The sequence below is a fragment of the Heloderma suspectum genome, chromosome 2 (genome assembly GCF_057233095.1).
Source record: "Heloderma suspectum isolate Gila_16-S chromosome 2, 16-S_ref, whole genome shotgun sequence".
Taxonomy (NCBI): domain Eukaryota; kingdom Metazoa; phylum Chordata; class Lepidosauria; order Squamata; family Helodermatidae; genus Heloderma; species Heloderma suspectum.
The window spans coordinates 367,394,942-367,409,455 of NC_139459.1; the positions used below are offsets into that span (position 1 = coordinate 367,394,942).

Here is a 14,514-nt window from a genome sequence, read left to right on the forward strand (position 1 = left end):
TGCATCAGGGAACCCACGTTGGCGGAGGGAGGGGGAGCAAAGCCCCATTAATGGGGGCAATGGTTTTCATCCATGTGCAGAAGCAGAACCAGTCGATCCCTTTGATAAATCCACTCAACACTGCTGTTCTTCTTTAACATGCACCCCCCCACACCGCCCAGATCAAAGGGGCCTCCTGGCTTTGAACCAAAAAAATGTTCAGTCTTCTTTGGAAGCAGGCAGGGAGAGGGAATCCTCCAACAGGACCTCCAAGAGTTTTTCCCTTCATAAAGACCAGTGTCAAAACATGTTGGGAATTTAACTGGTGCAGCTGTTCCCTTTCTGATTTTGGTTTCCAGCCTTACAGCTGTTTTTTTTTTCTGATTCCCATCGGCACTGTTGCCTCCTGGCTTTGCTCTGAGAAAGACACAAAGAAGCTGCCCGAAGTTATGGGTATTGTGGGGGGAGGGGACGATATTTATCACCCGCTTGCACTTCTCAGTTGCGTTACCAGCCCTCCGACTCTCTGGGCCTTGCCTCTGACCTTCCGGCTTGAGGGGAGCGTAGGGATCTTCAGCCAGGCGAGAGCTCTCCCCCGGTGGCGGGGTTTGTTTTTCCTTCGCTGCGAGGCAAGGGGGAAGCCGGTGCCGTTTCACCGTGCCCTTATAGTCTCGCAGGCCTGCTGCAGCGCTCTGCCAGTCACCACCTGGGCAGCAGCGGCTGCGGCTGCAGGAGCAAGGAAAGATGGTGGCCTCCAGAGCCAGCGGGAGGGGAGGGGGGAGTTTTAGGGGTAGTGGCTGTAGCTCAGCTGGGGAGAAGCTGCTCAGAGGAGGAGGAGAAGGTGACCTTGGAAGCGTGGAAGGTGGCTGAATTTCTCAGACCGGCGGGTGCAATCACTTTTGGGAGAAGGACAGGCAGGGGTGGAGCATCTGGTACAGCCCTTTTTGCATGGGCAGTGCAGCACCACCTCAAATAATAACTATTTTTAAAACTCCCTACCATGTGAAGCTATTGGACAGAATGAAGTGGTAGACTGAGAGGAGCTGCTAGGAGTTTTTTTGCCTGACTTCTAAGCTGTGCTTTACATATCTATTCATACGTAAGCCCCAATGAGTTACTGGGACATACTCCCAGGTACGTTCCGTGGGGTTTTCTTGGCAAGAATACTGGAGTGGGTTGCCATTTCCTTCTCCAGTGGACCACATTTTGTCCAAACTCTCCGCCATGACCTGTCCATCTTGGGTGGCCCTGCACGGCATAGCTTATGGCTTCACTGAGTTACGCGAGCCCCTTCGCCACAAGAAGGCAGTGATTGAAGGCAAAAAGGGAAGAGGACGGCAGAGGATGAGATGGCTAGATAGCATCACCGATGCAATGAATATGGACTTGAGCACCCTCCGGGAGAGAGTGCAGGACAGGAAGGCCTGGCATGCTGTGGTCCATGGGGTCACGAAGAGTCGGACACGACTGAATGACTGAACAACAACTCCTCCTCCCAGGTAAGTGTGTATAAGATTGCAGCTTAAATGCCATTGTTTGCTGGCTCCTTTAAAATTCAGAACTGTACAAGGCAATCGTCTTTTGATAGATACCATTCCCCTTTACAAGCTTGGAAAAACTAGATAACATAATAAAAAAAGGGGTTTTCGTCATAACCTTTGCATGTGAGGTTTAGTTAGGCCCCGTGTTAATAGAAGTTGGGAAACAGGAATGTTGTCCAGCACTCAAAGATGCTTTTCTTCAGTCCCCTAGCATATAAACTGGTCTACTGTTGAAGGGGTTTTTAATTGGTTGAGTACAGTTTATTTTTTTATTGCTGTGATTTTTATTGCCTTCAATGTATTTGTTTCTATGTTCTGTTTTAATTACTATTTTGTTTGTAACCTGTAACTTACTATCAGCCTCACTGAGTGCCATTTTTTGGCAGAAAGGTGGAACATAAACTAAATAAACAATAAACAATGGGGAGGAAATATCCAGGCATGTGGTTGGCATTGCTGGAGACGGATGGTTCTACATTATTACTTCACACATACCAGGGATGAGAAGTAAGATGAAGACAGCAATCCTATACACACGTACATGGGAGTCAACCCATTGAACTCAATTGGACTTACTTCTGACTCCCTTAGGCGTAGCACTAAGTTGCATTGAGCACTGAAATCATGAGTAATTGCGCAAACATAATTGGGAGAAATTATGGCTTAGAGATAAAGTAAGTGACTGAAAGCTCATATTTATTGTATAATCTTACAAGGCTGATTAATCTTGGCAGGGGGCATGGCTGTGAGGAGCTGTGGCTGTGACTATCAAGAAGGGACCCCACACTTCTGAATTTGCCACTACACTACTGCTGGGACCTGGATGGAGGAAGAAAGGGAGGCTGCTTCGTTCTCTCTCTGACACAGGTGTCCCCAGGGCCTTGTGCACACTCCAGCTGGCGCCCTGCTCAGCACACTGTGGCATGTGCCCTGGTTCAGAGATTCTCTCAGACTATATTATCAGTACGTTGGCAACCACTAATCACCTGTCTACTGTGTATACAGTCAGATTTCTCTTACAACTAGGGATGTAGACTGTGTAAAATCCACTCCATCTGTGTTTTGCACATTGTCAGGTGTCTTTCGTTCCATCATCCACCCACAGACAGATGCGGATTTTTTTTTTTCATCATGCGGAAAAATATGGAAATAATTGCGTATGTATTTATGTAAGTATTTACATAATTTACCTGTGTACATAACATTTTGTATTGTCCCCTATTCCATTCTATGTTTCCTCAGCAGAAATCTACGTATTTTTCTACGTATTTATATGCGTAAATTTCGGGAAAGTAAAAAAAATCATCCAAAAGCCCACGGACTCCGCAGGGCCTGAGGGGGTCGCTCCGCAGCAGATTCCGCAGGTCGGATTCTTAGAAATCCAGCCTCATTTTAATCCGTCTCAAATTTCTCCAGCATCCCTACTTACAACCAGATACCGTCTAGAGCCAGTTCAGTACTTCACTCTGATACGTCTAACGCAGAATTACAGTTCTTAAGAAACGCTCTCTCAGACAAGATTTCTGTCTTTTACTACAAAGTATTAGCATAGCAGCACTAAATACAAGAGCTTATGCATGCATAAATTCAAACACATGAAACATCTAACATCATCCTTGAACGAAGCTTCTAAGCAGAGTCAAGGACATTTGCTAGTTCTCAATAATAATCAATATCAAGCTTACCAGGTTGATTCTACAGGCAACACGTTCAGGAAAGCTGATCCTAAAGGATAGCTAACCCTCTTTTGTGGGGCATGGGCCTTGTCTTCTACCTGGTGAAGGACAGAACAGAAACTACAGTTATTTAAGGAATGGATCAGTACATGTGATCCTCATATACAATTTGATATACAGTATGATTGCTCTGATATTGCTTAGATACTGTAGTAAAAAAAGGATTAGAGCAATTACACACTCTACTATATAGAAAGCCCACAGACAGAAATACTTACTTATCCTATTCTTGTCATTTAAAAAATAACTTGCCATATGGGCAATTTCTGCATATCAAACGGAATTGCTCAACAGCATTGCCAAGCAAATACATCAAACTCAAAAATCCTGTGGATGATAGAATATATGATTTAAGGCACCTTTCTACATGCAATAGTTCTTTTGTGGTATATGTGATACAGTGTCCTTGTAAGAAAATATACATGGGGAAAACCATGTGGGGAAAACCATTAGACCCATAAGGAAGCGAGTGGGGGAACATCTGAGTAGCACTTGAAATAAAAAAATGGAAGCCCCACTGGTTAGCCATTAGAAAAGAAAATCCGATGCTGTAAAGAACAATATTGTTTAGGAACCTGGAATGTCAGATCAATGAATCAAGGTAAGCTGGAGGTGGTCAAACATGAGATGGCAAGATTGAACATCGACATCTTGGGAATCAGCGAACTAAAATGGACAGGCATGGGCGAATTTAATTCAGGTGACCATCATATCTACTATTGTGGGCAAGAATCCCTTAGAAGAAATGGAGTAGCACTCATAGTCAACAAAAGGGTGGGAAAAGCAGTATTGGGGTACAATCTTAAAAATGATAGGTGACTGTAGCCATGAAATTAAAAGACGCTTGCTCCTTGGGAGGAAAGCTATGGCCAACCTAGACAGCATAGTAAGAAGCAGAGACATCACCTTGCCGACAAAGGTCCGTCTAATCAAAGCTATGGTTTTCCCAGTAGTAATGTATGGCTGTGAGAGCTGGACTATAAGGAAGGCTGAGCGCCGAAGAATTGATGCTTTCGAACTGTGGTGCTGGAGAAGACTCTTACGAGTTCCCTGGACTGCAAGGAGGTCAAATCAGTCCATCCTAAAGGAAATCAACCCTGAGTGCTCATTGGAAGGACAGATAATGAAGCTGAAGCTCCAATATTTTGGCCACCTAATGCGAAGAGAAAACTCCCTGGAAAAGACCCTGATGCTGGGAAAGACTGAAGGCAAAAGGAGAAGGGGACGGCAGAGGATGAGATGGCTAGATAGCATCACGGATGCAATGAATATGAACTTGAGCATGCTCCGGGAGAGAGCGCAGGACAGGAAGGCCTGGCGTGCTATGGTCCATGGGGTCACGAAGAGTCGGACACGACTGAACGACTGAACAACAACAACAAAAGAGCAAGGGCACTCCAGATTTGTCCTCTTTTTGTTTGTACAGCCTTCTAATGAACAGCTTCTATTAAAGAGAGACGCTTTTTGGATTTTAAAACTGAATACATTAAAGCCTACTGGGCTGAATGAGGAACTGGGACTTGCCACTCTGTTATAAAAATAGTTGCCAAAAACTTTTTTTTTCTTTGTATAACAAGAACGTTTCAATCAAAATATATAGTAATTAGTAATGCACATGGGTTGAATGAGACTAAGAAAGGCAGTGGAGAATTGGGAGCTATCAATGAAAGTGGGTAAGTGCTAGGCAATCTGCTCTCCTACGTGCGAGGAGGTACTATTTTAGCATTAAATGGGTTGAATACTGCTTTAAGGACAACAAGATTAGATCACCCAGCTGCGGGTTTACAGAAAACAGAAGCATAAGGGCGCAATCCTATGCAGGTTTAGACAGAAAAAAAGTCCTACAACTCCCAGCATTCCCCAGCCAGGACTTTTTTTCTGTCTAAACCTGCATAGGATTGCGCACTAAGAAGCTCAATCTTTATCAGACCCTCCACAGCCAACAGAACAGGCGTGTTTCTACAGAAAACAGAAACAGGTTTGTCTAAGAGGTAAATTGTGGCTTGGGATTTAGGGATGATATACACAAAAATGAGTTAGGATTTTTTTGCCTGCTAAGTATTTTAGAAGCTAATGGTTTGTTTCATTGACGGTTTAATATACAACAGTGGAGTTATCAGTTAAAGTTTGTTGGCAGTAGTAACATTACAAGATAGATGTAAGAAAAGTTTACTTTTAAATCGGTGACTTACAACTGTTGTTAAAGAAAAGTTTTACAAACAGAACACAGTTTGAGCAAAGCTAATTTGATTTTCTTTTGTGTTAATATAGCACAAATAAGGTATATTAAAAGTCTGTTTGGAAATAAAATTAGTAAAATATTGACAGATAAAGTGAAAAAATACAGTAAGAAACAAATGGGTTATATAGCACAATTTGCATAAAGCAGTTGGTAAAGTAAGGATATGTTATATGTTTGTAAATACTAATTTGTTATATGTTTGAGATAAAAAGTATACATTTCCATTTTATAATCATTAGATTTCACAGAAAGAATAATATAAGGAAGCATCTCTTACTCCTCATTATTATATGAGATGAGTATGGTTTTTATCAAGCGCATGTGTCGTCAAGGAAAACAGCTCTAAATATCACGGTTGAGAATTAATGTTTAAGATTTTTAAAAATTGTATATCTTAATCTCACTATACAACAAAAATATGTATTTTATATATTTTAAGCAGATCAATTGCTCCTGAGGAAGAGTCATAGTCTCAAAACATGTTGAGCATTTTAGTGATCTGCACAAAAAATAAATAATTCTTTAAAACACTCATGGACTATATAAGAATTCTTTATACGCACAACAAATAACTCACTATTACAGTTCATATTCAGTGGTGCTTTAGGATTTTTTCCTCTTTGGTGTTTTTGTGCATAGCGCCTTCCCTCTTAGATTTGCAATTCTCAACACCTTTACACATGAGTGAGCCCCACTGGACGCAGTACAACTAAGATCCGATTCATTGGATACAATCCGATTCATGTTAACACACATACACAAAAGCCTACAACTCCCAGCATGCTCCAGCCAGCCACACTGGGAGTTTTAGGATCTTTTTCTGTCTAAATATGCATATGATTGCTGCCTAATACAGGGGAAAGATGATGCTGTAAATATTTTGTAATCCTATGCATGTTGAGAGAGAGAGAGAGAGAGAGAGAGAGAGAGAAGCCCTACAACTCCCAGCACTGCCCAGGCATGCTGGGAGCTGTAGTAGCCCTACAACTCCCAGCATTGTCCAGGCATGCTGGGAGCTGTAGGGCTTTTATTGTGTCTAAACACGCATAACCCCTTCATGGATCACTGTCTTGTTGTGGCTAAGGGGCTTGCGTAACTCAGTGAAGCCATAAGCTATGCCGTGCAGGGCCACCCAAGACGGACAGCTCATGGCAGAGAGTTCTGACAAAATGTGGTCCACTGGAGAAGGAAATGGCAACCCACTCCAGTATTCTTGCCAAGAAAACCCCATGGAACGTATCACAAGGCTAAAAGATATGACGCCGGAAGATGAGCCCCTCAGGTCGGAAGATGTCCAATATATGACAGGAAGGCCTGGCGTGCTATGGTCCATGGGGTCACGAAGAGTCGGACACGACTGAACGACTGAACAACAACAACAACAAAACATTCATAAGATTGGGTCCTACGTTGTAGTTTTTTAAGGGAAATGGCCAATTTGCAAACACGCTACTCCAGAACTCAGTGCAGGTCACATAGCAATTATTTTAGCTTTTTATAAGAGCAGGGATGGGGAGGAGACGTTGAGCAGGCACTAGTGCTTGAGCGGGGATTGGGGTGTTGCAAGTTCACAAAGGTATCCCTATTTTTACCTAGAAAAGCATAAGGGATAGGCTGGATTTCTTTGAATCGTTGGTGTTTTGTGAAAAGAGAATGATCAACACAAGAAGCTTCAGTGGGCTATGGATAATTCTGAGAGGGATCCCCACTAGTCAACCTTACCAACAACAGCAGAATCCTAACAATATCGACTCAGAAGTAAGCCCCATCGACTTCTATGGGGTTTCGGCGCCTCTCTTCCTACAGTGGCCTTCTGGTGCCTGGCCTGAGGGCCCTTAAACCCTTCTTTCCAGGAGCGAATAAGCTAGATTAAATGTTCCCTACCCAGGCTTTGTAAACAGGCGAGAAGGAATGATCCCCTCGCTTCCGCTGGACCTGGGAACACCCCCTTAGGGCTACGATCTCTGTCTCAGTCTCCAACCAGAGAAATAGTCCCTCCTTTGTTTTGCTACTCTATCTTTTTTTACTCGAATTACACGCTCCGAGCGGCCGCGGTTGAGTCTTGGCGTGCCATGCTGAATGACCTCACCGGGGCCCGCCCGGGGGCCATCACCAGGGGTGCCCCGCGGCATCACCGCGGGCCACCGCTGGGCCTCGGGCTGGAGCCCTGACATCCCAGGGCCTGCGATGTTGCGGACCCGGCAGCCCCGCTCCCCAGCCCCTCCACCGTCTCCCGCAGCCTGCGGGCCTCCCCTACCTACATCCACGGGCTGGGGGTTGAATGGGGGCATCTCCCCCACCGGGTCTCCCACGCGCCCCTCCCTCTCCTGCCCCGTGCGCCTCCCCTGCAGCCCAGGGGCCCCCTTCACCCCAGCGCACGGGGCGGGGCGGGGCGGGGCGGGCCTCACCTGATCCCCCACAGGCGGCGCCGGCGCAGCCCCTGGGGAAGCCCCGAGACCGCTTTCCTCCGGAGGAAGAGGGCAGGCCGGGGAGGGCCGGGGTGCGGAAATGCATTTCCAGCGCAGGACGCGGGCCTTCCCTTCCTCCCCAAACCTCTTTCCGCTCTAGGAATCTAGTTGGTTTCTTTAACCCTCAGGGCGCCAAGCAGCACGATCCTTGCTCTGCATCTCTGCACGCAGGACCGGGAAGCAGCGGGCGGTGCGCCGCGCCGCGTTTTGGCCCCCTCCGCGGTGCTGCTGGCGGCGTTCTGGTTTTTGTCTTTGCTTGGCTTTCTTGCTGAACGAGTCTCTGTGCGGCCGCGGCTGCCGTTGGGGTGGGCCAGCTGGGTGGTGGCCCCGGGGCCGCAGACCTGAGTGGGGGAGCCCAGCTGAGCTCAGGGGCTGTTTTCTGACTGTGCAGTCTGCAATGAGCCGGGGTGGCCAAAAGCCCCTGCAGGTAGCCTTTCTGTCAGATTCTACAGGCTGTCTGGGTACTAACTACAAAAACAGCCGTCCTTCAACTAGCTTTAACGTCTGTTTCTTTTTCAGTTTCCACTTTGATGTCAACCGCAATAGGTAAAAATCTGTGGAGCACAGCTTCACTTCGAGGCAATGTTACCGAGCGCTTAGCACTTCAAATATGGTAAACACTATAAGCACTATATAAAATATATTAAAATTAAATTACTATTAAATTACTAAAATTAAGCTGTAAGAGGTCAGCTGAATACCTTTTTTATTTATAGCTTTTCTTTGTTATTTTTAAAGATACAAATAACAGATATTCTGAAATAAAGAATCCTTACCAAAAGGTAAGAACTGCTACAGATTAAAAAACATTATAAGTAAAACCTGTGAAAGTTCTGTATTGCGTAGTGCAATGACACTACTAAGAATGTGGGTTTTTATTTATTTATTTATTTATTTATTAAATTTATTAATCGCCCATCTGACTGGTCACCCAGCCACTCTGGGCGATGTACAACCCACCATAAACAATTTAAAACAATAAAATTTTACCATAAATTTTTTTTTAAAAAAATACCCTAACCCACCCCAAATGCCTGCCTGAACAACCACGTTTTTAATGCACGACGGAAGCTCATTAAAAGGTTTTTGAACTTTAGCTTGCGCAAACTGTAGCACAGTGGCTGAGAGATCAAGTTTTTCAGCAGTTCTGGATGGTGGTAGATTCAGGATAGAAAAAAGGAAGGACTTCTTCACACAGCGCATAAACTATGGAATTCGCTACCACAAGACGCAGTGATGGCCACCAATTTGGATGACTTTAAAGGGGTTAGACAGATTCCTGGAGGAGAAGGCTATCAATGGCTACTAGTTGTGATGGCTATGTGCTACCTCCAGTATCAGAGGCAGTAATCCTGTTTGCACCAGTTGCTGGGGAACATGGGTGAAAGGGTGCTGTTGCACTCATGGCTTGCTTGTGGGTGTCCCGTGGGCAGCTGGTTGGCCACAGTGTGAACAGCATGCTGGACTAGATGGACCCTTGGTCTGATCCAGCAGGGCTCTTCTTATCTTCCTCTCAGTCCAGGACACCAAAACTGAAAGGGGAAACTACAGTGCAATCTGTTATGTGTCTACCCAGAGGTAAGCCCCCTTGAGTTCAATGGAGTAACTTGCTCCCAGTTCAAGTCTCTATAGGATTGATGCTCCAGTTGTTAAGGGCAATAGACATTTCGGAAAACTCTACCGCTGTTCTGATTGGCTAAGGGATTGGGAGGAGAAATTAAAATAGTGTATATATGTGAAGGAGGCAAGCAGGCAAAGGTGGAGGGTTGTTGGCAGAATTTGGGAGAGAAGGAGCTAGAAAACAGGAAGCCTGGATGGAGAGTTTTGTAGAGGACCCAGCCTCCAGAAACAAAGGAAGCTGAGCTGAAAGCAATATGTCTGAAAGCTACACTCTCAGTGGAATGAGCTGGAATTGCTTTAACGCTAGTTCTTGACTTAAGTAGGGAAATGATCTAGACTAAATTTAGATCAGGACTCAGGAGTGCATAATCTTTTGAGGGGACCAAATCCAGTTTTGTCCTGACTGGGCGGTTCTGGGTTGCTCACGCAACACACACACACACACACAAATATACTTGGGTGGGGATACAAACATACACATTAGGTGGGCTACACACAGAGAGGGGGGTGGTGGTAGATACAGAATACCGGGGTGAGGGGGGGAGACAGACACGCACATGCGCCTGCTATGGGGTTGCTGGGGAAGGGAGAAAGCTGCACCTTCCTGCTTACCCCAGTGCTCCTGACAGGATCGCTACTGATCTGTGATCATAGAATCATAGAACAGAAGGGGCCTGCAAGGCCATCGAGTCCAACCCCCTGCTCAATGCAGGAATTCAAGTCAGAGCATCCCTGACAGGTGGCTGTCCAGCCTCGTCTTGAAGGCCTCCAGTGTGGGAGAGCCCACCACCTCCCCAGGTAATTGGTTCCATTGTCGTATTGCTCTTACAGTCAGGACGTTTTTCCTGATGTTCAGCCGGAATCTGGCTTCCTGTAACTTGAGCCCATTATTCCGTGTCCTGCTCTCTGGGATGATCGAGAAGAGATCCTGGCCTTCCTTTCTGTGACAACTATTCAAGTACTTGAAGAGCACTATCATATCTCCCCTCAGTCTTCTCTTCTCAAGGCTAAACATGCCCAGTTCTTTCAGTCTCTCTTCATAGGGCTTTGTTTCCAGTCCCCTGATCATCTTCGTTGCCCTCCTCTGAACCGTCTCCAGCTTGTCTGCATCCTTCTTAAAGTGTGGTGCCCAGAACTGGACACAGTACTCCAGATGAGGCCTAACCAGTGCTGAGTAGAGGGGAACTAGTACTTCCCGGGATTTGGAAGCGATGCTTCTATTAATGCAGCCCAAAATAGCATTTGCCTTTTTTGCAGCCACATCACATTGTTGGCTCATATTCAGCTTGTGATCGACAACAATTCCAAGATCCTTCTTGCTTGTAGTGTTGTTGAGCCAGATATCCCCATCTTGTAACTGTGCATTTGGTTTCTTTTTCCTAGGTGCAGAACTTGGCATTTATCCCTATTAAATGTCATTCTGTTGTTTTCTGCCCAGCGCTCCAGTCTATCAAGATCACTTTGAATTCTGTTTCTGTCTTCCAAAGTATTAGCTATCCTGCCCAATTTGGTGTCATCTGCAAATCTGATCAGCATTCCCTGCACCTCCTCCTCCAAGTCATTAATAAAAATGTTGAAGAGCACTGGGCCCAGGACTGAGCCCTGTGGTGCCCCGCTCGTTACCTCTCCTCAGTTTGAGAAGATCCCATCGATAAGCACTCTTTGAGTCCAATTCTGTAGCCAACTGTGGATCCACCGGATTGTTTCATCTAGCCCACTTTGAGCTAGTTTGCTCATCAGAATATCATGGGGCACTTTGTTGAAAGCTTTGCTGAAGTCGAGGTATATGATGTCCACAGCATTCCCACAGTCCACAAGGGAGGTTACCTGATCAGAAAATGAGATCAGATTCATCTGGCAGGATTTGTTCTTGACAAATCCATGTTGGCTTCAAGTAATCACTGCGTTGTTTTCAAGGTGCTTACAGATGGATTGCTTGATCATCTGCTCCAGAATTTTCCCAGGGATTGATGTCAGACTGACTGGTCTGTAGTTCCCAGGTTCCTCCTTTTTACCCTTTTTTGAAGATAGGGTCAACATTAGCACTCCTCCAGTCATCTGGCACTTTACCCGTCCTCCATGATTTCTCAAAGAGAATAGACAGTGGTTCTGCAAGATCTTCTGCCAGTTCCTTTATTACTCTAGGATGCAGTTCATCTGGCCCTGGAGATCTGAACTCATTCAAAGTCATTAGGTGTTCCTTGACCATATGCCTATCGATCTCAAGCTGCAATTCTGCCCCTTCAGCCTGTACTTCACCTTTGCCAGGGGGGTCATAGACCCTCTTTTGGGAGAAGACTGAGCCAAAGTAGGAATTGATCACCTCTGCCTTTTCTTTGTCATCTGTTATCATTTTGTCCCCTTCATGGATCACTGCCTTGTTGTGGCGAAAGGGCTTGCGTAACTCAGTGAAGCCATAAGCTATGCCGTGCAGGGCCACCCAAGACAGACAGGTCATGGCAGAGAGTTCTGACAAAATGTGGTCCACTGGAGAAGGAAATGGCAACCCACTCCAGCATCCTTGCCAAGAAAACCCTATGGAACGTATCACAAGGCTAAAAGATATGACGCTGGAAGATGAAACCCTCAGGTTGGAAGGTGTCCAATATACTACTGGGGAAGAGTAGAGGGTATTTCCAAGTAGCGCCAGAAAGAGTGAAGCGGCTGGGCCAAACCCGAAAGGACACTCAGCTGTGGATGTGTCTGGTGGTGAAAAGAAAATCCGATGCTGTAAAGAACAATATTGTTTAGGAACCTGGAATGTCAGATCAATGAATCAAGGTAAGCTAGAGGTGGTCAAACATGAGATGGCAAGATTGAACATGGACATCTTGGGAATCAGCGAACTAAAATGGACAGGCATGGTTGAATTTAATTCAGGTGACCATCATATCTACTACTGTGGGCAAGAATCCCGTACAAGAAATGGAGTAGCACTCATAGTCAACAAAAGGGTGGGAAACGCAGTACTGGGGTACAATCTTAAAAATGATAGAATGATCTCAGTACGAATCCAAGGCAAACCATTCAACATCACAGTAACTCAAGTCTATGCCCCAACCACTGATGCCGAAGAAGCTGAGGTTGATCAGTTCTATGAAGACCTACAACACCTTCTAGAACTAACACCAAAAAAAGAGACCTGGAGCTGACTGTGGCTCAGATCATGAGCTTCTTGTTGCAAAATTTCAGCTTAAATTGAAGAACCTAGGGAAAACCACTAAATCATTCAGGTATGACCTAAATCATATCCCTTATGAATATACAGTAGAGGTAAGGAATAGATTTCAGGGATTAGACCTGATAGACAGAGTGCCTGAGGAACTACGGACAGAGGTCCGTAACATTGTTCAGGAGGCAGCAACGAAATCCATCCCAAAGAAAAAGAAATGCAAGAAAGCCAAGTGGCTGTCTGATGAGGCTTTATAAGTAGCTGAAGAAAGAAGGGAAGCAAAAAGCAAGGGAGAAAGGGGAAGATATATCCAACTGAATGCAGAGTTCCAGAGAATAGCAAGGAGAGACAAGAAGGCCTTCTTAAATGAACAATGCAAAGAAATCGAGGAAAACAACAGAATGGGAAAGACTAGAGATCTCTTCAAGAAAATTGGAAATCTCAAGGGAATGTTTTGTGCAAAGACGGGCATGATAAAGGACAAAGAAGGCAGGGACCTCACAGAAGCAGATGAGATTAAGAAGAGGTGGCAAGAACGCACAGAAGAACTATACAGGAAAGATCTGAATGTCCCTGATAGCCATGATAGTGCAGCCACTGAACTTGAGCCGGACATCCTCAAGAGTGAAGTCAAGTGGGCCTTAGGAAGTATTAGTAACAACAAAGCTAGCGGAGATGACAGTCTTCCAGCTGAGCTATTTAAAATCCTAAAAGATGATGCTGTTAAAGTGCTGCACTCAATATGCCAACACATTTGGAACACTCAACAATGGCCGCAAGACTGGAAAAGGTCAGTTTACATTCCAATTCCAAAGAAGGGCAACACCAAAGAGTGTTCGAACTACCACACAATTGCGCTCATTTCACATGCCAGCAAGGTGATGCTCAAAATCCTACAAGCTAGGCTTCAGCAGTATGCGAACCGAGAACTACCGGAAGTACAAGCTGGGTTTCGAAGAGGCAGAGGAACTAGAGATCAAATCGCCAACATTCGCTGCATCATGGAGAAAGCAAGAGAATTCCAGAAAAATGTCTATTTCTGCTTCATTGACTACGCTAAAGCCTTTGATTGTGTGGATCACAACAAACTGTGGCAAATTCTTAAAGTGATGGGAGTACCAGACCACCTTACCTGTCTCCTGAGAAACCTGTACGAGGGTCAAGAAGCAACAGTAAGAACCAGACATGGAACAACCGAGTGGTTCAAAATTGGGAAAGGAGTACGACAAGGCTGCATATTGCCACCCTGCTTATTTAACTTATATGCAGAGTACATCATGAGAAATGCCAGGTTGGATGAATCACAGGTCGAAATTAAGATTGCTGGGAGAATTATCAACAACCTCCGATATGCAGACGATACCACCCTAATGGCAGAAAGCAAAGAGGATCTAAAGAGCCTCTTGTTGAGGGTGAAAGAGAAGAGTGCAAAAGGTGGTTTGAAACTCAACATTAAAAAAACTAAGATAATAGCATCTGGCCCCATCTCTTCCTGGCATACAGAAGGGGAAGAAATGGAAGCAGTGACAGATTTTACTCTCTTGGGCTCCAAGACCACCGCAGATGGTGACTGTAGCCATGAAATTAAAAGACGCTTGCTCCTTGGGAGGAAAGCTATGGCAAACCTAGACAGCGTAGTAAGAAGCAGAGACATCACCTTGCCGACAAAGGTCCGTCTAATCAAAGCTATGGTTTTCCCAGTAGTAAGGTATGGCTGTGAGAGCTGGACTATAAGGAAGGCTGAGCGCCGAAGAAT

General features: G+C 45.3%; 2 protein-coding genes across 2 annotated transcripts in view; both read right to left on the reverse strand.

Moving 5' to 3' along the window:
- Positions 1 to 8,064, reverse strand: part of LOC146355924 (uncharacterized) — a 34,945-nt gene extending 26,881 nt beyond the window's left edge. The window contains 2 exon segments of the mRNA XM_084831150.1: positions 3,206 to 3,294; positions 7,907 to 8,064. The gene's annotated coding sequence lies outside the window, so the exon portion shown is untranslated.
- LOC146355926 (uncharacterized) overlaps positions 1 to 14,514 on the reverse strand; it is a 74,905-nt gene that overhangs the window by 1,164 nt on the left and 59,227 nt on the right. Inside the window, 4 exon segments of the mRNA XM_084829981.1 lie at positions 524 to 705; positions 5,187 to 5,215; positions 7,526 to 7,963; positions 8,089 to 8,307. Of these exon segments, the coding sequence (XP_084686107.1) occupies positions 524 to 705; positions 5,187 to 5,215; positions 7,526 to 7,963; positions 8,089 to 8,307 (868 nt within the window).